This window comes from Parambassis ranga, chromosome 16 (genome assembly GCF_900634625.1).
Source record: "Parambassis ranga chromosome 16, fParRan2.1, whole genome shotgun sequence".
In the NCBI taxonomy this organism is placed as follows: domain Eukaryota; kingdom Metazoa; phylum Chordata; class Actinopteri; family Ambassidae; genus Parambassis; species Parambassis ranga.
This window is the reverse complement of record NC_041036.1, coordinates 11673690-11694754: the sequence shown is the minus strand read 5'-3', so window position 1 is coordinate 11694754 and position 21065 is coordinate 11673690. Positions and strand designations below refer to the sequence as shown.

Sequence of the window (21065 nt, the reverse complement as noted above, 5' to 3'; positions counted from 1 at the left end):
CTGCAGTGTCTGATAAAAACCTGCTGTATAATGTTTTGTATTTTTGTCTTAGTCTCCAACAGGACTACAAGAAGCAGATGCTGACGGCCGCTCACGCGCTCGCTGTTGATGCCAAGAACCTCCTGGATGTCATTGACCAATCCCGGCTCAAGATGATGTCCCAGTCCCGTCCGCATTAGCCCCGCGTCGACCAAGCGAGACCAACAGGAACTGGTTATGGTTCCTGTTGTCAGCGGAGAACTAAAGACTCTTGGATTAGTGAAGTCAGTCCTTATATATGTGAGAGCTGACTGAGGTGCCTGCTTGAGCAATGGCTCTGATGTTCTGATAACAGTCTGTGAAGAATCATTAGATGTTGAATCCTGCATTAGCTGAGGTAGTCACTTCACCTGGGATTAAAATCTCCACCACTGTGACTTTCATAATACCAGAACAGAGCAAAAACACTTCCTGAATTCAGGGACTTGGCAGCTTCGCTCTCTTTGGACTGGAATATAACAACGAGAGGAGAAAAATGGCGATTTTTTTTTTTAATTTGAGGCTGTGGACCTGAAGTAAACCTGATTCAAGGCTCAGTAAGTTCACAGAAGAACTGGCATTGGGTGGACTAGTCATAGAGGACTACAGCTTCAAAGCAAAGCCATCAGAACCTGATCAGACAGTGATTGAGCTGCAACATATCTGCATGAAACTTCACAGTGAGAATGGACTTACATATCAGTCAGCAGCCATGTCAGTATGTTTGTGGACACTCTTCATGTTTGTGAACATCCTCCTCAGATTAAATATCTCCTCTTCATCATACAGGCAGATCACACCTAACGGACTCTGGGGTGACTGTTTCGACAGGACAGTTCACTGGAAATTCATTCTTGGTTTGAGAAGCAGCCTCCCACCTTCCTCCTCCTCTATCCATTCCTGTGTTCCCTTCGCCTCACTAGGTTTTATTTATAGACTCAAATTGCATAGGAGGAGACGAAGGGAGGAACGGGAACACTAGATTAAAACTTGAGAACGGTCTTTCTCCACCCTGCTGCCTGAGGAAAAGAACACACTATCCTCCTCCATATTTCACACACACTTTCCTTCACACTGTTACTTTCTTCCTGCAGTCTTCCTCAGTTCCTCTCTGAGCAGGTTTTCAAGACTCCAAATGTGAAGAATCCCACTCTGTCTGGATAAACACCACAGGCAGGAAACTCCCCACTCACACTCTATTTTCTCTTTTTCTTTTTTTTTTAACGGCTGGCTCCAAGTTTTTTGTGTTGTTTTAAGTAGTCGCAGTCTTCTTCCTCTGTACTGAAAAACTGTTTGTAACCTGGACTACAACCAGATATTCAATCCCAGCAATGACTGATGATCATAAGTGAAAAATAAAGCAGAAGATGGATCCTGAAGGTTCAGTTTGATTGACTTGATCCTTTAGAGGAAGAGGAGGGTATCATGCCTCAGACTGGTCACTGAGCTTGACTTTATCTATTTCTGTGAAGACAGTGTGTCTCCTCTTCTTTGTTCTATCCTCACCTGTAATCCCTATATCGTTCATATAATCACACCTGGTGGTGTCCCACCAGTGACACAAATAGTGAATTTCCTGAAAACACCAACAAACTGCTGCCAATTATTCGTCAGGTGTAACACTTAAAAAATATATATATAAAAATATAAAAAAAATAATAGTCCCCAAGGAAACCTAAAAAAATGACATGTGGAGTACACACGACTGGAAATTAGCAACATGTGTCTTTGTTAATATTGACCCCACATGGCGAAAGGCATACTGCTACATTAAATATACTGGTGACTGTACTGGTATAGCATGATATACTGGTATGGAAAAGAGCATATTTGCACAGCACCAAATAAAAACACATCCTACGTTTTTTTAATCCCATTTTACCCAGATGTGATTTCCATGTTCAGCCAGCAAAGTAACTATCGGATATCTGGGTGATTTTAGGGATTAAAGTGTAAAAAAAAAAGAAGAAAAAGAAAAAAAACATTCTATTTTATCTCCTTGTTGTTGCGTAAATCTGCTCATGTTGGTATATTGTAAGCTATACTGGTGTGTATCACTGGTGAATTGTACAGAACTCGTATTAGTAAACACTGGTTTTTATTTTGTCTTCTGGGCTAAATCAGCCATCCTGTCAAATAGGAGGAAAAAACAATGAAATAAAAATAAGAATGAAATGGAAATAAATCTGTGTGCCTCACTTACATATTTAATTTTATTTTTACAGCTGCAGTGTTTGAGTCCTGTCATTTAACCTCAGTGTCTGTCTGTCTGTCGGAGATGAAGGACCTGAGACTTCGCCCCAGGCGCCAAGACATCTACCAGAACCAACCTACTGACGGTGGATGTCAGCCCCTCAGAGCAACCGGCTACCGCTGACAAACAGCATGATCATAATCTATAGACATTCAGGACTTAATCAAAGATCAGGACACTGAAAGGACATCAGGGGTTTAAACTGTTCTCACTGCTGCTGATCTGATGAAGTGTTTGTCTCTTTGCTGTGTAAGAATGATGCTGTTTAACAAGATCAAGAACCGCCTGATGGGAGAGGATGAAGAAGTTCTTGATGTGGCTCACAAGGTGAGGATGACTGATTGGACAGCTTTCTAAACTGTGAAATAAACATTGGATAAATGAACCATTACCACTTTGTTTCTTCACTCGATCCCCATAGCGTTCTCCATCCACACAGCGACAGGTTGTCCATAATTTGGCGGCTATGGGTACAATTCAAAGTGTACTGAAAATTTAATTGAGGTCAGAATTAAATTAAACATTATTATTTATAATTTTAATATGTTTTATAATTATTTTAACCTGTTCATGTTTTCTTTAATGGAAAATATTTGGACCTCGGTTATTTAACTGTGGCTGTAGCCACTGTTTAAATGTACAGCAGTGCATCAGTGCCTATGTTAATGTACAATAGTGCTGTTTTCAGCCACAGAATCTGTTCTCATATGTTCTGTTATATATATATATATATATATATATATATATATATATATATATATATATATATATATATATATATATAAAGCCAGGTGTGTATGATTTAAGGTTAATTGTACCCATTATTGTAATGTGCGTAGAAAATACAAAAGAAAGAAAGAAATCTGCTGTTGCTGGCCTACAGAACTAGAATAGTGTGTAAACCCTACATGTTTTAAGTGATTATAGTCACAATGTGATCAGAAATATAATAAATACTTTTTTAAATTTTTAGGATTTTTACTTAAATCTGCGTGCCAGCATGAAGGTGTTGAAAACATCATTGGTTTTGTGTCACTTTATTGATGATTTGTGATTTATTGATGGTCCCTCGGGCAGTGATCGTCTGCCGAGTACCACCCTTACTCCAGCGCTGTGTGTCAGCAGGCTCGGCTCGCCACAGCGCTGCCACAGAGCCCGCCCGCCCGCAGGAATGGGTCGTCGCTGTGTTTTTGGTTGCTCTAATTTCCGCAACCTTTTCCCCTTTCCTCCTACCCCCTGGTTGAGAAGACAGTGGCTGGAGTTTATACATTTCGAAGAAGGGGGTCTTTGTCCGAACTCGCGGATTTGTGACAGACATTTTTCAGAGGACTGCTTTGTTAACCTGGGAATGCACACTGCAGGAATGGCTAGCTACCTTATGCTGTCAGAGACCGCGGTCCCTTCCGTGTACACTGTTGGTGCAACTCCAGCTGTAAGTAACTCACTGTAAATCACAGTTTAATAAGCTGATATTTGTTATTTACTCAGTCAATGTTTATAATGTCCGGAGGTGCATCATGTTTTGCTATGCTGGCTAATGGCTAACGTTACTAGGTTTCAGTGTCGTTATGGGCCTATTTTACCCACAATATGACTATTGTCGTTTGACCATACGATGCTAAACAGTGTTCACGCGTGGAGCTGGATATTCATCACAGCCTGTAGTTTATACAGCCTTTATTTACTGTAGGCCCTGGCTAACACGCCAATAGCTCGATGCGCGTTTCATCCGACATTTACGGTACGGGTGCTGGGAGTGGACAAAATTGACCCAAAACAATTCACCCAAAACCCAAAAACCCAAAACCCAAAACAATTCAAACACTCAGATAACCTGTATGAATTAAATGCAGAATAAATGGCAATGATTGATTATATGAGCAAAAGTTTTTGGTGTCTTAAAAAACAGTACTGCTGTATTCTAATTACCACCTATTTAGACTGTAACAGAATCCAGTTACAGATTAAATTAATTGATTAAAATAAACTAGATAACTCTTGTGCATTGCTCATCTGTAGACCTCAGCTAACATGCCCCCATATTCAGACACTCAAAAACGTGTTGTTTGTTTGTATGTCACTGTTTAGAGCAGTGGAAATGCATCGCTTGCCGTCAGACATGTCGCATCCCAAACAGAGACACAAAATGGAAAACCACAAACAAGAACAGTCGGCACGCAGCTCTCTGTGAAAACTCTGCAGAACACCTTCAAAAGTACAGGTTCGTAGTTCCACTTATCTTCATATTATGTATTAAATTATCTGTATACACTTTTTCTTATTGTATAAATATTAGTGTGCTTATTAAACATGTCTCCTTTGTATGTTCATTATAGCAACCCAGGCTAAAGTGCCCAGCAGAGACTGTGGTGTTTGCACCCTAACCTTTCCGTTGGACAGTCCTATTTTGTTCCTACAACCAACCTTAGCAAAGAGACCCCCCAAGAGACCTCGACTTTGCTTCACAGATGAGGAGGAAGGACCATCGGAAAACAGCTTACCTGTGGTGGTTAATGAACAAGAGGATTCAACATGACCCTGAGGACTGCTGTGGGACAATAGATGCTTTCCTTTTTTTAACTTTTAATCTTTTCTTTTTAGACAGGTGAGTTGGTGAATGTCAGAACACCTACAACACAACAAACTGTAAAACAGTGTTATCTGTGCTTCTGCAGGTCATGATGGAGAAAACATCAAAGTAATTTGAAACAAATTACATATTTTAAAAATCAGTTGTAACTGGTAAACTGTAGTGTGGTACAGTTTATTTGCTAAACAACCTTTTTATTTACAGTAGTCCGTTTCATAGGAAGTGTTAGTGTGTGTTTTTACAATGACTACAGAGACACCTGCATGAAAACAAAGTTCCTGGGAAGCTTTGTGAAGCTGTTACATTTTTGTGCACAGAGGTGACTTGTTCTGGAAAAACACATACAGAGGCTAAATATGTGTGGTAATAAAAATGTCCTCTTTTACTGAGAATGTGCTGTAATTGTTTTTAATGCCACATTAAATGTTCCCTGTTCTAAACCAGCCAGCAGATAATAGGGTTCAGAATATTTGTAGTTTTTGCACTTTTGCAGTTTTTCTATATGAAACAGGACAAAAAACCAGATTTGGTGGTTTTAAACATTGCAAACAACAGTCAAGAAGTTCACACCTTCTACATTTTGTTCAATGCTTGATCAGCTCTTTAGGTTTGGCTACTTTCAGACCAACGGTTTGAAGCAACTCAAATCAGATTTTTCTAGTGATAATCACATCTGCTTTTTTTTAAAGGTCTGGATAGTTACAAAATTCAGATCGTCAACCCTGATTTTTGAATCAGACTTGAGTCAATTTAGAATCCTAAATGGAATATATTTCCACTTTGAGGCCATGTATGATGAATAATGCATAACCTTTTTTAGGTTTACTATAACAGACCAATACTGAATGTTTTTATTTTCTCTTTGATTCTTTTTCTTGTCTTTGGGCCTAAAATTAGACTTACATCACACCACAAGTATGAAATATGATGTAATGTAATAACCACAACATTTCAGGCTAGAACAAAGAGTGAGGCAATAAGGCAGTATCTATGCAGCGTCACATTTATCATTGTGAATATAACAAATATGAGAGTATGTATATATGTATAGCCTGTATACATTATGATAGATTTACAAAGTGAAACAGTATTTACATGATATGTAGAAAATAGACACGAGCAGTGCATCCTGTAGCTTCCTCAGTACTGGTACATTCATCAGTGTGTCAGCAGTAGTAAAACACCCACAGCCAGGAGCAGCAGTGTGGTGTGGATGTGGATGGAGTTGGCTCCGCTGAAGTTACACAGATTATAGCTGCTGCAGCAGTTGATGGTGTTTCCATTTCCGTTTGAGTCTACTGAAGCGGTGGACGCAGCACCACTGCATGTAGCCCGGCTGGCACACTGCTTCACTATGGCTTTCATGATGCCTGGACAACACACAGACAGACAGACAGTAGGTGTCTTTTACTCAGCACTGATGTTTGAGAATCAATGTTCCCTTCTAACCAATAATTTTAAAATATAAAGGAAATGTTTTTGTATAAAAATGGGGATCCTGAAAAATGCCACTTATCGTTACCTAGAGTGTCAACGATCGTCATGCATGTGTCGAGGGGCTGCTGACACTCCTGAGTGCTCTTGTTGCATTCTTCATTGGTGGAGGAGGAGCTGCACACATAACACTCCAGTGACAGCACTGCAAATATTAGGAACAAGGCAAGGTGTAAAGGCAGATTAGTCTGATGACATACATGCCATGAAGGCCAGGACATGACTTTTAAAATGTTCCTCAAAGGCAGCACAGAGGCCTTCAGCAAAACAAACATCATGAGGTGTGACATTTCTGAGTAGTGTAAGGTTTTAGACTTCTGTGTAAGTATAAATATAGATGTATTGTGTAGATTCTAATTATCTGGGAGGGAACCAGTTGTTTTAACGTGCAGTTCATTTGTCAACTTGTTTCATGATAGGATGATTTTAAATCAGGTAACAATTTATGGCTCCTGATTGTCTGCCTCTAAAAATCAACCAAACCTGACAGATTAGATATTTTCAGTCTGACTAAAGAAGGACTAAACGACTGAAAACCTACGGAACCTTTATGTTTACTGCTGCTCCCAATGACAGCATTGTCTGAACTTGACAGGCTTGCCTAATTAATCATAGTGTGCACCATGTTCCTCCCAATCAGAGTCTATTTTTCTGCTCTCACACTGGTACAGTGCATAGAGGGTCTGAAGTTTGGGATATGTAATACATTAAAAATGTGGTGGGGTGGGGTGACCTGAGCTGCATAATTTGGGGGGGAGGACGAAGGGGAGATACTGCATCTTGGGGGCCTTGAAGGAGGTGTCTGGGGGGGATGCTGGTGGACGTTGCAGTGTTGAGGATAGTGTTGATCTGGCAGGATCCAACTGAGGAGGTGCAGGGCTGTAGTGGAAGAAGGGAGGTGGGGAGATCCAATGAAGCGGTCCTGCTGTTGTGCCCCTGCAGCTGGTGTTCACTCTGCAGTAGAGTGGGCCCAGGGGGGGTCGGAGGCGTTTTGGTGCCTCAGAGAGTGACTGGTGCCTCCACATCCATTCAGATGAGGGTCTCTTCCTTTGAACAGTTCCTCCCGTTCCCAGAACAGGTTAAAGTTATCGATGAAGTTTCACTGCATGTGTCTCACAGGTCTTAGACAGCTAAGTATTCAGTGCAAGCAGGCGACTGAATTTATTTATCCTCCTATCAATGTTCGGGTGTCTCTTAAGGTTTAGAGAAATGCTCTTGGTATCAACTGCACCCACATGCAGAATGATGTTTGACTCCTGAGTGGTTTGACATGACCTGAGGGAGAAGTCCTGTTATATCAGAGACCGTGGCACTCGGATAGCTGCATGTGAGGATTCTTTTATTCTTGACGTCACTGATAGCGCCGTCTCCAAGCAGCAAGATATATCTGTCCTTCACTTCTGGCATAGATTCTCTGTTTTTGTGTGCCCGATGTTTCTTCTTCATCTCCCTCTCTGTTTTATTCTTTACATCCCGTTTCTTATTCACTGCAGTGTATACTGGCTCGTTTACAGCCAACTCAGACAGTGGTTGATATTTGTTTCTGAGCTGTATGCCTGGTGATTCAGCGTATACCCCACTGATATTATCATTCATTTTTCTCATTCTCATTCTGTACCAGGTGGCATCAGTCTGTTTAGGTCCAGGCTTTATAGGTTTTGGAAAGGACACAGTGTTGTGCTCTTAAGGAAAATATACTTTGCTTTGCATTTGCCTTGTCTTTCCTCGCCCTCTGTGTCCAAACTGTTCTGTCTGGTTTGACAGCTCTCTCCCCAGCCGTCAGGCACGTGTGACAGCACACAATACTGCACATTAACGCTCAAAACGTAACAGAATTATGTTCATTTATTAACTATGAAAGCACGCCTAGCGTGACACAAAGGTTGCTAATTTACATATCGGGTAAACGTACAGAGTTGTTTTCATTTGAGAAACTTATTTAATAAGATGAATGACGTGACTTATGTCTCTCTATTATTAAAATTGATTATGTACTTTTTAGTTGCTACTAACCTTAATGTGATCCATTTAAAGACGTTCTAATTTACTTAAGTGTTACACATTTCCAGTGTTGATGCATTAACCTGCAGTGTAAATAATTATTAAGGTTTTTAAACAAGCTTAAAGCTCTCACACATGTTAATTATTAAGTAAGATAAAGGCAAGTACTGATATTACAGAGGCTGTCCTTCAGCAGCACAGCCGGGCAGAAATAAATCTGCGTGTGATAGAAGGATTGATTCGTTTAAAATGTAGAAAATGACCTAATGTATCTGATTATGGACACTGATACTACGCCATATGATTAACAGGTTCCCTGGTGTCCTCGCAGCCATAGAGTACACAAATTTGAACAGATTGTAGCTCGTCCGTACTCGAAAACCCATGACCTTTGACCTCCTGTGCGAACGGTTTAATTTACTTACCTGGAGAGAAGCAGAGGAAGAGGAGCACAAGGCCACGCAGCATCTTCTTCACAGTGTGTTCAGCACCTGAACAGCTGCTGTCTGCAGTCCAACCTGTCGTGCTCTGCTCTGGGTGCTTCCTACTGTTTGTTTTAAACGAAGCTGCTGGAACAGGTCCGCCCACATTACCAGCCAGCATGGCATACAAACACATCTCATAAATGTTGTCTTACAGTATGTGTGTGTGTTGGACATTCCTCGATCTTGCTTTGGTTTCACAGATACTTCCCCTTTATTTATCTGCTGTCAATCATAGACACAGTGTGACTTAAAGCTTCAGCTCGCTGACATGCTCTTTGTATCTCAGGCCTCTATTATGTCATGACTCTCAAATACAGCTCAACCTGTATGGTAGGACTCCCTGGAGAGTTTTTGTTTTTTCAAGAGGAAAAGTCCTAATATTCATCCCACTTGTTATGAATTTAGAAAAAAATATAATTTTAAATTTCTATGGTGAGACCTGCCTGCTAAATCACTGGCTTATGGTCACAAAGAAGTGCACAAACACACACACGCCCATTACACACCCAAGTCACATGCTTCAAGAAAACACTGGTGATTCCTTCCCTGTGGTCAAACCTGAAAGAGGATATTTATTAGTTTGTTTATCCTTTTAGTATAAAGATGCTTAGAAACCATTTTCTATTGACAGACACTCACACACATGCACAATCCTTCTGCACACCTGGCAGCAGGTTTGTTCTCATTTACATACATTTTCAATCTGGTCATACAGTATGTTCACATTATTTCATTTTATTTAAAAGTGCTGCGAAACAAGTGAACTATTTACATTTGTATGTTTGCATTTCAAAGTCATGTATGTCCTGCCGGATGGCATGTAGATAAGATATTTCTCCTTTAATTTCTACAGTATTTGGAATGTCTGCATAAATATCACTGTTCACTGCATGATAGTGTGGTGCCTGGCGAGGGTCAATCAGAGCAAATCAACCCCCTTATTTAAGTGCAATGTCAGGATGTGAGAGGGGCCGGAGGGGGGCATCAGAAAATTACCTAAGAAGCTTCGATATTTTATTGATTTTATTTCCTTAAGATAATTAAAAAGTGCTTTTCCTTGTTGGTCTCAAGTTGTGCAACCCTGCAGAGCCTGTGTTTGTGGAAATAGGAGGACAGTTTCTATTTGATTGAATGTTGCAATGTTAAATAAGCTCTATATAAGCATAATTAAGCTTCTGTGAACTGCTGGAACACTAACTTATGCCCTTAACACAATGTACATAATGTAAAAAACGGAACGTTCCTCATGCATGACGAGATAAATCCAACAAACACAGACACATCTGAAGTGGTGATGTGATGCTGTTGAAATGGTAATTCAGCATTAAACATATATACGGGGTATTCTGCAGAGAAATTAGTCCACCGGTAAAAGGGAAGCTTCATCAAAGCCATGCAAAGAGCAGCAGCACCACCAGCCTGAAGTCTGAAGTTTGTATCTGCTGTGTGCCACCGACAGGTGTCCTGTTTCACATCATCAAGGCTGTCGAGTTATTGTTCTTTTGTTTAAAAGTGACATTTAAAGTTTCAGAGAAAAATGAAAACTGATTTCCCTTCACTGAGTCTTCACCTTCTTTGTGTGTGTAGCAGACTCTCGCCTTCTGGATCTGGAGGCGTAACATCTGGTGAGTACAGGAGATGTAAGAGGAGGATGGTGTTATTTATAAAAAAAACTTTAAATACACATCTGTGTTGATGGTGAGCCACAAAGTTGAATTTGGGTTTTTATACCTTCGCTGGTAGAGATAGAGGAAGAAGAGGAGCTCATCTCTGAAGCAGGACAGTTGATGAGAGGAGGAGAGAGGCGCAGAAGAGGAGAAAAAAGAGGCACAGCAGCACAGATCTGAAACCAAAGTGTTCACTCCCTGTGAGGAGAGGAGAGGAGAATCTTTTATTATAAATGTCTGTGATCCAAATGACAAACAATGATTACAGTTACTAAACAATACTCACTCTGTACATCAACACTGTGCCCTGCAGGTGACTGACAGACTTCAGCTGGTGAACAAACAGACAAGTTTATACTTTTATTTAATTAAATAAGTGAATCAGATCACCTGTAAATAAATAAATACATTTGTAAAAGGCTACACTGTACTGTCTGTAGCTGCAACTCCCACCTTATAGTTTATAAAGAATTGGGGGGCCATTGACAGGAAACCAAAGGCATATACTCCTGAGAGGAGGAAGAGGAGGAGAGTGAGGAAAGGGAAGAAAAAGACAAGGGTTCAGGACAAAACCAGTCCTGTAAGTGAGCATGTTTACAACTGAAGGTGGATGTAAGAAAACTCACCGGTCACCAGGCTGTTGATCAACCATGAAAAGTAGCTGTTGAAACAATAAAACTTAATGTTAATTTAATCACCAGAGAGGAACTGTGTCACCAGGACACTCAACATCTGGCAGCAGCTCACCTCTTCTGGCGTAAGTAGGCCAGTGAGAAAACAGCTCCGCTAATACACAGAGGATAGACCAAGTAGGACAAGTATCTGGACGCCTGTGACAGACAAAGAAGTCAAATGACACAGAGCCTGCAGCAGGGCTCTACAGAGCAGACACAGATACATACCTGTGCATCATACTCCACTGTCTTTCTCTCTTCTTCATCCAACTTCCTGACCTGCACATCAAGAGACCACAGCAGCTCCTGCGTCATCCACACATTTCTATCCAATCAAATGACATCATCACTCTACCTCTTACTCACATGGAGCTTGTTGCTTTTACAGTGCAGCTGGATCTTAAACACTTTAAACACTTTCCACACCTGAACAGATTATAGAAGAGCAGATTAAAACTGTCTGTGTTCATCTTTACGTCACTTGTATTAGTTTGAGGAGACTTAGTACCTCTACACATGCTCCCAGTCCCACAGGAAGGAGCACCAGCAGGCTGGTCTCCTCCAGCAGATAGAGGAAAATCAGCAGAGTGCCTAGGCAGCGCCACAGAACTAGAAAAGAGAAGGACACTTAACTTGTAGTGCTTTAACCTTCTCCACACTCTATCTCAGCACATATATAATTATTGATTGATGTGATTGTGATTACCGTACCTGACTTCCTGGACATTCCCAGCATGCTCTTCTTTTTTCTCCATGAGCTGATGTCATTTTTAAGTGCCAGAAATTCACATATGAGCTGTAAATAGATAAAAATCATATATATTTTAAGCACTTCATAAATCTGTATGGAATAGACTGTGTTGTATCTTCTCACTTGTAGAGCTGTGATCACTGCAGTCAGCACTAACACGTAGAGGTTGGATCCCACTAAAGTTTCTTTGATCTCATCGATGTTCTCCTCCGTGAAGCCTGCAAACACAATAATATGTGTTTTATCAAAAAACACGACATTCTTAGGCTGTGTGTTTGTTTCTGCTGTTTTATTATCTCACCAAACTGCCGCAGGGAATAAACCATGTCCTGTAGATGGACCCAAAACCTGAATCCTCTCAAAGATATTCCCTCATAGGACACAGTAAGAGGGAGCTGAGCAGTGCTGCTGGTGATCTCCTGTGGATAGAGTAATGAATTAGCCGAGTTTATTTAAAGCCTAATGTAGTGTCTGATGTTACAGCCTCCTACCATGAGGTCTCTAACTCTGAAGCTGAGCTCATTCACCAGCAGCAGAGGGAGGTAGATCATCTGTCTGCCTTCCTGAGAGCTGTCAGCAGGGGCGAGAGGAAAGGTTAATAAACAGTCCCAAGTCATAGGATGTTTTTCCTGTTATCATTCAATAAATGTGACGAAATAAGATAATCTGGGAACAAAAAGCACCGTCTGCAGTAAAGCAGCTGTCAGCAGCACTTTGATTTTGACCTCCAAAGCTTCATGTGACTTACACTCTCATGAAGCGGCGCACATCACTTGGAAGCCCTGCCTTGCTGAAGGTGAAGTCCTCTGACATTATAGTAATTGAAAGGTGAGGTCTCCAGTAGGACACGGGATTCTCAAGTCTGAGACCTGGCCTCTGATGGAACCACAAAATAATTTATCTGCAGGCTGTAAAAGTGATGCGTTGGTTGAAATATGATGCGCCTTGACAGTTACCTTCTGCATGTCCTCTGTGTGGAGAGGAGTGATGTAAGTGGTGAGCTGGGCTGCATAGTGGACTTCTTTACTGTCCTCCAGAGGTGAAACACCAGCTCTGTGAACATAAACGACTGCATACAGAGTGCCATTCGCACGAGTCTTCTCTGGCAGAGAGACATTCACCTGCCTGGAGAGGGAGTGAGAGATGTTCATCAGTGTCTTTGCTCTCTGATGGACATAGTCTATAATGTTACTGTATAAGTAGATATATTAACATGTCAGACACACCTTGCAAATCTAGAGTAAGGATCAAATGGGTCTATTTTTACAGCCAGGTCAAGTGGGCTGTTGTCCGGCACGAGGCAGGTAAAGACACTCAGCTGAGAAAAAAACAAAATAGTTAGAAAATAAGTGGATGAAAAAAGAAGACTGCTCAAAAACTGTTATTATTTTCACCATTAAACAACTGCTGAGGAGATTGTTGCTCAGATCAGTCTCCACTCAGAGATATCAATCACACAAACAGTACTATGGTTGCTCTACATGGGGAGTCAGCAACATAAGCATTTAAACAAATATAAAAACGTTGGGGTCTGTAAACCTGTGCAGACCTGCAGGCTGGGTCTTGCTGTCAGGTAGGAGGTGATGCAGTGCTCCCCCCTGCCTCCATCGCAGGGTTTGGTGTTGAGGAAGCCGTACAGCAACCAGGCGGTATGCAGCATGTAAACCACAAACACGCCGAGCAGCAGCTTAGCGATGGAGCTCCTCTTACTGCCGCTGTCCGCGGGTTTGGAGTAACAAGACGGAAACATACCAGCCTATGGATACAGAAAGTACAGATAGCAGAATAAAAATCGGGAGCGGTCTTGTTTAAGAATAAAGCTGTGTAGCTATATTCGGATACAGCATCAAACAATACAATCCTCACGCTTCCTCCCTGCCACACAATCCTTCCGGTTATCTGCATCCAGCAGAGGGATGCTGATGCTGACAGCCTCCGCGGCTGCGCCCACACCAGAGCCCACACACAATAATTATTTTATATATTATTAATTAAAGTAGTTTCGTGCAGCTTTTTATGCGAAGTATACAATATTATAATTATCGGTAGACACATGTCATTTAATTGACTAAACAATTATTACTGTTATGCACACTACTACTTTGCAACACATTCATTGCTTATAACTTATATGATAAATGTATAATATAATCATTAGGTTCGGCCAAACCTTAGCACTTTACAAAGTTAATGTCAAATATTATACTAATGTAAAAAAAAACAGTGTATCTAAATAATAATTTAAGCGTTGTCGTCCGAGTGGTTGACTTTAGCATAGACGATCTTCGGTCGCGATGCATTGTGGTCCGGCAAAGTCGGTGCTCTTGTCGCTGTCCTCCTGTTTGCTAGTTCTTTCCATCATGCTACCTAACGAAACTGTGTCTTTTGACCTGAAATGCAGCATTAAGTGTTGATTCAGGACGTGTTGTAGTCAGCGACAGGCATTCGAGTAATGTTAGTTGTGCCTTCGGTTACTGTCACCACGAATTTATAATGAATAGTCTGAGCAAAATAGTTTGGTTATACTAGCAGCTAAAGCTAATAGCATAACAGACGCTCTTCACAACAGTGATAAAAGTTGTAAAACCAGCTAACATTAGCTGGGTTGAAGCAACCTGTACACTATAAGAAGTTACTTCAAGTAATATTTGCGTTTAATTTGCTGCTCACTTGCTAAAAACTCCAGGACGCCGAAAAATCATTGATGAAATGGCTTTTAATTTTTAAAGCTCTTTTTCTGCTTATGGAGACTGAAGCTTGCTTTCTGGTCCTCCTCTTCTTCCAGTCCCCGCTGCTGTCTTTTTTATGACCTCTTTGCCAAGGTGAACATCTGCTCTCCAAAACCAGCATGGCAGTCAGTGTGAAGGCTGTGTGTTGTTGTGGTATGGAGATCAAACTACACAGGCTGCTGCAGGCTGGCTCTGTGAGCTGCACCAGGATACCCTTTGTTGTGAACTTGGATCCAAAGCGCCTTTTTAGTTCTGTTAGTCCTTTTTCCTCAAAACTCGGTGGTACTCAAACCCTCAACATGTGTAGTGCACGTACAGTGCTCTATCCACACAAATGTACTGTGCCAATTTGGAGTAGAAAACTGGGATTATTCAGCAAAATCTACAGCAATGATAGTCCAGATTCAGTCTTCAGACAAAAGCTGCCTGTGTCAACATGTCGGCCAAGAAGTTCTCTGAGTGCAGTGGTAAGAAAGAACCTGTTGCAAGGAAGTGCATCATGGCCCGGTAAGATTACAAGAAAGTAAAGTTTATTTTCAAATGTTACATTGTGCAGTTGTAGTGATGCCTTATAACATTTTACAGCACTCCATATGGTATACAGTCTATCTCATTGTGCTGTTGCTGTATAAGGGCTGTGTTGCAGCTGAATCATGGTGGAGACACATGATGTGTAATTTTTCTCTCTGTCTTCTTTCAATAGTGTCCTTTATCCGCACAATAATTACAGACACCCCTATTTCTAGTGTGCCTCCAACATTTGTAGTGGTAAGTAATACACCAACTTCAGTGGTCACGAAACACTTCTAGCTGCTGCTGTTATTTGTCGATATGATGATTTTTTTTAATGAACTGTTGCAGACTGTGACATCAGACGTGTGTGACAGTGATTTTTTTATTTTTTTTCACAGATGAAGTTTGACCAAGAGGGAAATGTGACGTCATTTGGTAAGGTTCAGAAATAAAAGATTGTTGTTTTAATTTGAAGAGGAAAATTAGGGTATATTTTTTTAAAAATACACTTTCAGCCGCACAGATTTAGATAATGTTATTATACACCAGCACTCTGTTGTGTAATCATCTCCCTTATGTTCTATATGTGATATGTCCTGTACCTGTTTGTAGTGCTGAAAGTAGAAAATATGCATCTTCTTTTTAGTGTATAGCTCTGTCTAAAATAAGTCAGAAATATATACAATTGTGTGATGTCTGTATTATTACACATTGACTCTGCTTCTCTATAGAAAAGAAGAAAACAGAGCTGTGCCAGGAGTTAAGTCTTCAAGCCAGAGACCTTCGCTTTCAGCACAGCACCAGCCTCACTGCTAGAAACAACTGTATTATCATACGAATGGCGGTATGTTCTCTTTCTTTCCTATAACCACACATTTACACCACATGAGTGGGATCTATGGGCAAAATGTTAGCAGAGCAACAAAAGCTTTAGTTTTAGACATGTTTAGACAACACTTTTATGGGATGATGCCATGCATGCAATTGGCATTTTTTTCACAGGACAGGTTTTTCCAGTGTATGTTTACTGTTAGCATGCATCTGTGGACTTACACTTCAAAGTTATGTCTAACTTCATGCTCACTGAAATCCCTCGGGGTGTGATGCAGACAGGCCAGGGCCCATTCTCTTTCTGGTTTTGGCTGTTACTGGGACATTGTTTGGTTTCCACAGACACCTAAATGGAAGTAGGATTGCAATGAAAATTTGTTTTTTTGTACAAGGGCTAATGAGGACTTGACCTGTTTTGTGACTGAATGTGATGTTGACTCCTGGTGGAAGATTGCTGGTGTCCATAGTCAGCTCTCTGAGAGACTGGTCTTTTGGCATGGTAATAGCTAGAAGAAAGGACAGGCCTCAAACCTGGCCTCAAATGGAGAAAAAATGAATAAAAAGAGTTTTTGCATTTGTTGGCTCTATGCTGCAGAAAGAAGTCACCAGCAGGAAGATCAGTTTCTCAGACATCCTTTCAGATCAGTCTTAAGACAATAGTCATGTGTCCATTGGACATGAAATGTCATATACTTGCAAAATTATTACAGCAAATTATAAGGAAAGCTAAATAATTTAAGTGGGGCAATCTTAAGCACATTCTCTTGCACAAACGTATGTTTTTGTTTAACACCACATCTCTGGATCTGCAATTTAATTATTTTCAGGAAAAAAAAGACGAACCTTGTTAATACATTACCTGAAGTATTAGAAGCTTTCAGTGATATAGCGGTGTTATGTGTTATCTTCCTCTACCAGCTGTTACACACAGACAAACCTCAGTTAGAGAAGAGCCAACTCTAAACACTGCTTTAGACCCAGAATGCACAATCTGATCAGTGATGCTGATTGGTGCAATAATTCTGGGGTATCACTCCCAGCAAATATTTACAGATCAGAGCCAACTTTTGTTACAGTCTTTGAAATGCCTTCATGGCTATATAAAACACATTGTGCATATAGTAACACATTCTAAAAGGCTATTGAACAACCTGATTTCTTAAAGTAGTTGCATTTAATCTTGGTATCAGAGTACATGTTTAAGTGTGTTTAAGAATGCACCCCTTTCCCCTCTGTCTCTGCAGGCTTTGAAAGCCATCTTGACCCCGCAGTCCCTTTTGGTGTTGGACTTTCGTGGACTGGGTCTGGAACGCTGGTTAGTGCTGGAGCTCGCCCCTCAGCTGGCATCGCAGACTCACTCACTGCCCTTCGAGTTCAGAGCACTAGAGGCCATCCTGCAGCACAAAGTGAGACTGATAAGAGAAAAGAGTCTAAACCTACATAAAACCCCAAAGTTTAGGACATGTGTGAAACTCTGTTTTTCAGCAAAGCAACATGTGTTTGTGTCCTTGTGTCGACAGGTAAACTCTCTACAAACCCGGCTGAATGACGTGGAACCAGTAATAATGGACACATTGGAGTCCCTCGTTGATCCTAAGATTCTTTCTGCTGATAGAACTAAACTACATATACTTCTGCAGAACAGCAAAAGGTATAGCAAGCAGATGTTTATGCTTGCACAAGCTTTGTCTCAGTTCAGAGTGCTTCACTGGTGTGTGACTAGGCATTTTTATGAGCTCCGTCAAATGCAGTCTTGTATTCTCTGGTTGTGCAGTATCCAGCCATCCACATTTAACATTTTCTTTATTATGGTTGAGAAGAACTGGGTCAGCATCTGTGGACTGTTTTTTTTTAATCTAATCGTTTTATTTAAGATAGATCCTCAGCTTTGATTGGATTTCATTTTTATGAATTATGCCTCACATGGATCATCTTATAACATGGCTGTGTTTACACATCAGTATATTCTCACATTTACTTTTGTCTCTTTCTCTGGCAGCTTATCAGAGTTGGAGACAGATGTAAAAGTCTTTAAGGACTCCTTGCTGAAGATCTTGGATGAGGATGAGATTATTGAAGAACTCTGTCTCACAAAGTGGACCGACCCAAGAGTATTGTATGTTACTCAAACACTTCAGTACATGATTTCTACAAAAGTAATTTCCCATGCAAAGTTAGAAGCTACAGAAATATCTATTTGGAGATAACAGCACTAAAACATTCCAGAAACAATAGATGGTGTTGGTCTCCCACCAACCCTTGCTATGTGGAAAGTCTTTTGTGTTTATTTGACCCTGCTAAACCTTCTTAATAATCCAACTACAAACTAGACTCATCAAGTAACTATTCTTAGTGGGTGACATTAACTTTGACATTCAAACATGCATCTAAACACTCTTATCAGTGTGTGTCTGCCTTTTAGTGAGGAGAGCAACTTGGGTATTGACCATGCTGAGGAGATGGAACTGTTACTGGAGAACTACTATATGCAGGTAGAGCTACTTTCATTCATAGTTTTCTCAAATAAATAGAAATAATACAAATAAAGATGATTGTAACATACTTTTTACTTGTTTTTATAAAAGTACATTCATTGAAGCTCACCAAACACCCTTTTATCATTTGTCCATTTGCCTCTGTTTTTTAGTTTGTTTGTATCAAAAGAAATGTGATGTGTGCACATAAAGGCCAATCACTGAGATATTGATTGTGACTGTGAATTTCTCCATACAGGCTGAGGAGCTTGGGAACAAGGCCAGAGAGCTGAAAGGTCTGATAGACGACTCTGAGAGTGTCATCTTTATCAATCTGGACAGGTACAGCGTGTATACATTTGTGTTTGGCTTCAGATTCAGAGAAATTCTCTAACATATTTTAAGGTGTCTAAAGACAAAATGACTTGTTGATTCTACCCGTGCTGACTGTTTTACCCCAGCCATCGGAACGTGATGATGCGTCTGAATCTGCAGCTGACGATGGGCTCCTTCTCCCTCACATTATTCGGCCTGATAGGAGTCGCCTTTGGAATGAACTTGACGACAGCTTTTGAAGATGTGAGGCAGTTTGCTGTGAATAATGATGAATATCATACCTATCATATCATAATATCACAACTTTTTAAACATGGCAGAACTTTTATTTTTCCTTATCTAATGTGGTCAATGCATCTTTGGTTTATTTCTACTTGCGTGTGTGTGTTTGTCACCAGGACCCTCGTGCTTTCTGGCTGGTAACAGGCTTCATGTTCTTGGGCAGCGGGCTGATTTGGAGACGGCTGTTGTCATTTCTGGGTCGACATCTTGAGCCTTCAGTTCCCCCAGCAGTAATACAAACAGACATACAACCAAGATATAGAACAGAGTGTTCCTTTAGGGTTGAGTTCACAGGAATCAGTGTTTTAAGATCATTTCCTCTGTGTCTGATACAGATCCCTCCAGTTTGGAAGAGAAACATGAAAGCAGTGGATGCCAAGGCCGGAGTAAGATGATGTTCGACCTGCACTCATAAAATGCCTCAGAATCTGCAGCTGGAAAGTTTCACCTCATGTCTTGCCTCTTGTGTGTTTTATGTGTCACAATCATATTTTTGTTTTTCTGTTTTCTTAGATGATTTGTTTTTCTAATTACGTTGTGTGTGTGTGTGTGTCCATGTGGATGGAACAAGTGGGTGCAGAGTGTTGCTCACACATTGCTGCTCTCAGAGCAGCAGCTGAATGTGTGGGTGAAATGCAGTGACTGAAACAAGCCTATGAATGGGCTTGAAACAGAACCAAAGTAACATGACAACCATGTTGACTTACATGTTGAACATGGACAACCTGCTTTTTCTGTTAAAGCAAAGTAAACATAAAGTCCTTGCCCTGGAAAAGAAGGATTTGGTGTGATTGTAAAGTCGTTAAAAGCAGTGACAAACAAGTACTATTGTTAGTCAACTGTAAATTGTAAAAACTGCTCACCAAAGGTGTACCTTGAACTAATTCAGTTATTATAAATTCACTCTGTCGCCACTCTCAAGTTAATGTTACTGTTAGATTTGTTAAGATTTAATAATGTCTTTGTCTACACAGTGTTGAGTGCAGAGATCTGTAGGAGATCTGCACCTAGGCTTTATTTAAGTGACCAAATAAATCAGATCAATTAACAGGACAGTGAAGGTAATATATTTAAATTTCTGTAATTGTGTGATTTATACTGTTTTGGTTGAGCTGGGCAAAACTGTCAGACATATAGGTGATGAGCAAGCAAGTTTGAACTGCAAGAAAAAAAGCAAACCACTGCCTTACAGTAAAGTGTGTTTTTTCCTGTTTGTTATACTTGATGACTAAAAATAAAAAAAAAAGTCCATGTTCTTCAACATGTTCATTCATGGGGTGCTTTTCACCCTGAACAACAGGCCCCAGAAACATAAATCACCGCAACTAGATCCACAATACGTTTATTCCAAATGTATTCACTTCTTTGAAGGCGTCTTTGCCAGTAGCTATAAAAATTAAAATCCTTAAAACCTATGCTCATTCAAATTGTTTGTTTTTCCCTGTTCTTTGTATTTTTCTTGTCTTATCCGACTGAGCTAAATCTAATTTAATGTGACACTGTACATTGTTTCAAGCCACACCCTAATTTCCCAGCAGCTGACATTAGTTTTTATATTTTTGTCTTGATGTCAGAACATGCATCATGTTTTGTAAATAAAATGCAAGATTGTTGTAACTTCCATCGTCCACTAGAGGGAGTCATATCTACAGGGCAATCACTGCTCTGCCCGTTGAGAGGATAAAGTCAGTAAAACAAAAGCTCTCATAGATCAGAGTGTGAAGATGAAGTTTCCTGAGGAGTTGACTTTAGCATTGCACAGTAAGTGCAAGTGGCTGACAAGTGTTGTCTCCTCCCCTTCTGTTTAGTGATGTTTTTCTCAGCTCTGAACTCATGGCTCAGGCTCATTAGCATTAGATTGTTAATGAGCCTTTCAGTCATGTGAGACTCGGGCAGGAACCACCCACAGATCACTTTATCTTCACACGTCCATAAAGTAGCACATTAGTGTTTATATTTTTACGGT

The 21065-nt window shown here is 40.5% G+C and overlaps 4 protein-coding genes across 19 annotated transcripts in view; 2 read left to right on the top strand and 2 right to left on the bottom strand.

The window, feature by feature from the left end:
• LOC114448764 (focal adhesion kinase 1-like) overlaps positions 1–1649 on the top strand; it is a 45248-nt gene extending 43599 nt beyond the window's left edge. For all 16 annotated transcript variants that reach the window (XM_028425924.1, XM_028425931.1, XM_028425930.1 and 13 more), the window contains one exon: positions 53–1649. In XM_028425924.1, coding sequence (XP_028281725.1) covers positions 53–179 — 127 coding nt within the window. In that variant the 3' untranslated portion in view covers positions 180–1649. The remainder of the gene's footprint in view (positions 1–52) is intronic.
• A 3592-nt stretch (positions 1650–5241) lies between these two features.
• On the bottom strand, positions 5242–8893 carry LOC114448766 (prostate stem cell antigen-like). The gene is made up of 3 exons (XM_028425933.1): positions 8783–8893; positions 6385–6501; positions 5242–6232 (listed from the first exon to the last, which is right to left on the bottom strand). Exons 1-3 carry the CDS (start codon positions 8823–8825, stop codon positions 6021–6023), a joined length of 372 nt encoding a protein of 123 aa, XP_028281734.1. The 5' UTR covers positions 8826–8893; the 3' UTR covers positions 5242–6020.
• Positions 8894–10309: 1416 nt separating this feature from the next.
• Positions 10310–13794, bottom strand: LOC114449051 (cleft lip and palate transmembrane protein 1-like protein). Its single transcript, XM_028426388.1, has 17 exons — positions 13484–13794; positions 13161–13252; positions 12891–13059; positions 12683–12810; positions 12426–12504; positions 12236–12353; positions 12058–12152; positions 11895–11979; positions 11692–11792; positions 11550–11609; positions 11412–11462; positions 11257–11339; positions 11136–11170; positions 10963–11018; positions 10796–10840; positions 10574–10707; positions 10310–10464 (listed from the first exon to the last, which is right to left on the bottom strand). Exons 1-17 carry the CDS (start codon positions 13682–13684, stop codon positions 10398–10400), a joined length of 1599 nt encoding a protein of 532 aa, XP_028282189.1. The 5' UTR covers positions 13685–13794; the 3' UTR covers positions 10310–10397.
• Positions 13795–14248: 454 nt separating this feature from the next.
• mrs2 (magnesium transporter MRS2) lies at positions 14249–20514 on the top strand. Its single transcript, XM_028426389.1, has 12 exons — positions 14249–15170; positions 15367–15431; positions 15575–15611; positions 15908–16020; positions 17252–17413; positions 17528–17658; positions 18007–18123; positions 18430–18499; positions 18741–18823; positions 18943–19060; positions 19216–19329; positions 19435–20514. The coding sequence occupies exons 1-12, from the start codon at positions 14783–14785 to the stop codon at positions 19492–19494; spliced, it is 1458 nt and encodes a 485-aa protein (XP_028282190.1). The 5' UTR covers positions 14249–14782; the 3' UTR covers positions 19495–20514.
• Positions 20515–21065: the final 551 nt, after the last annotated feature.

Bases quoted from the DNA above. Each gene is read 5' to 3' on its own strand.
- LOC114449051 (XM_028426388.1), bottom strand. From the start codon at position 13,684: ATGTTTCCGTCTTGTTACTCCAAACCCGCGGACAGCGGCAGTAAGAGG. The intron at 11,019-11,135 runs GTGAGTTTTCTT...TCCTCCTCTCAG, and splicing joins GATCAACAGCCTGGTGACCG to GAGTATATGCCTTTGGTTTC. The intron at 10,708-10,795 runs GTGAGTATTGTT...CTCTCCTCACAG, and splicing joins GCACAGTGTTGATGTACAGA to GGAGTGAACACTTTGGTTTC.
- LOC114448766 (XM_028425933.1), bottom strand. From the start codon at position 8,825: ATGCTGCGTGGCCTTGTGCTCCTCTTCCTCTGCTTCTCTCCAG. The intron at 6,502-8,782 runs GTAAGTAAATTA...TAATATTTGCAG, and splicing joins CTTCCTCTGCTTCTCTCCAG to TGCTGTCACTGGAGTGTTAT. The intron at 6,233-6,384 runs GTAACGATAAGT...TGTGTTGTCCAG, and splicing joins GACGATCGTTGACACTCTAG to GCATCATGAAAGCCATAGTG.
- mrs2 (XM_028426389.1), top strand. From the start codon at position 14,783: ATGGCAGTCAGTGTGAAGGCTGTGTGTTGTTGTGGTATGGAGATCAAA. The intron at 15,612-15,907 runs GTAAGGTTCAGA...GCTTCTCTATAG, and splicing joins GGGAAATGTGACGTCATTTG to AAAAGAAGAAAACAGAGCTG. The intron at 18,124-18,429 runs GTATGTTACTCA...TCTGCCTTTTAG, and splicing joins TGGACCGACCCAAGAGTATT to TGAGGAGAGCAACTTGGGTA.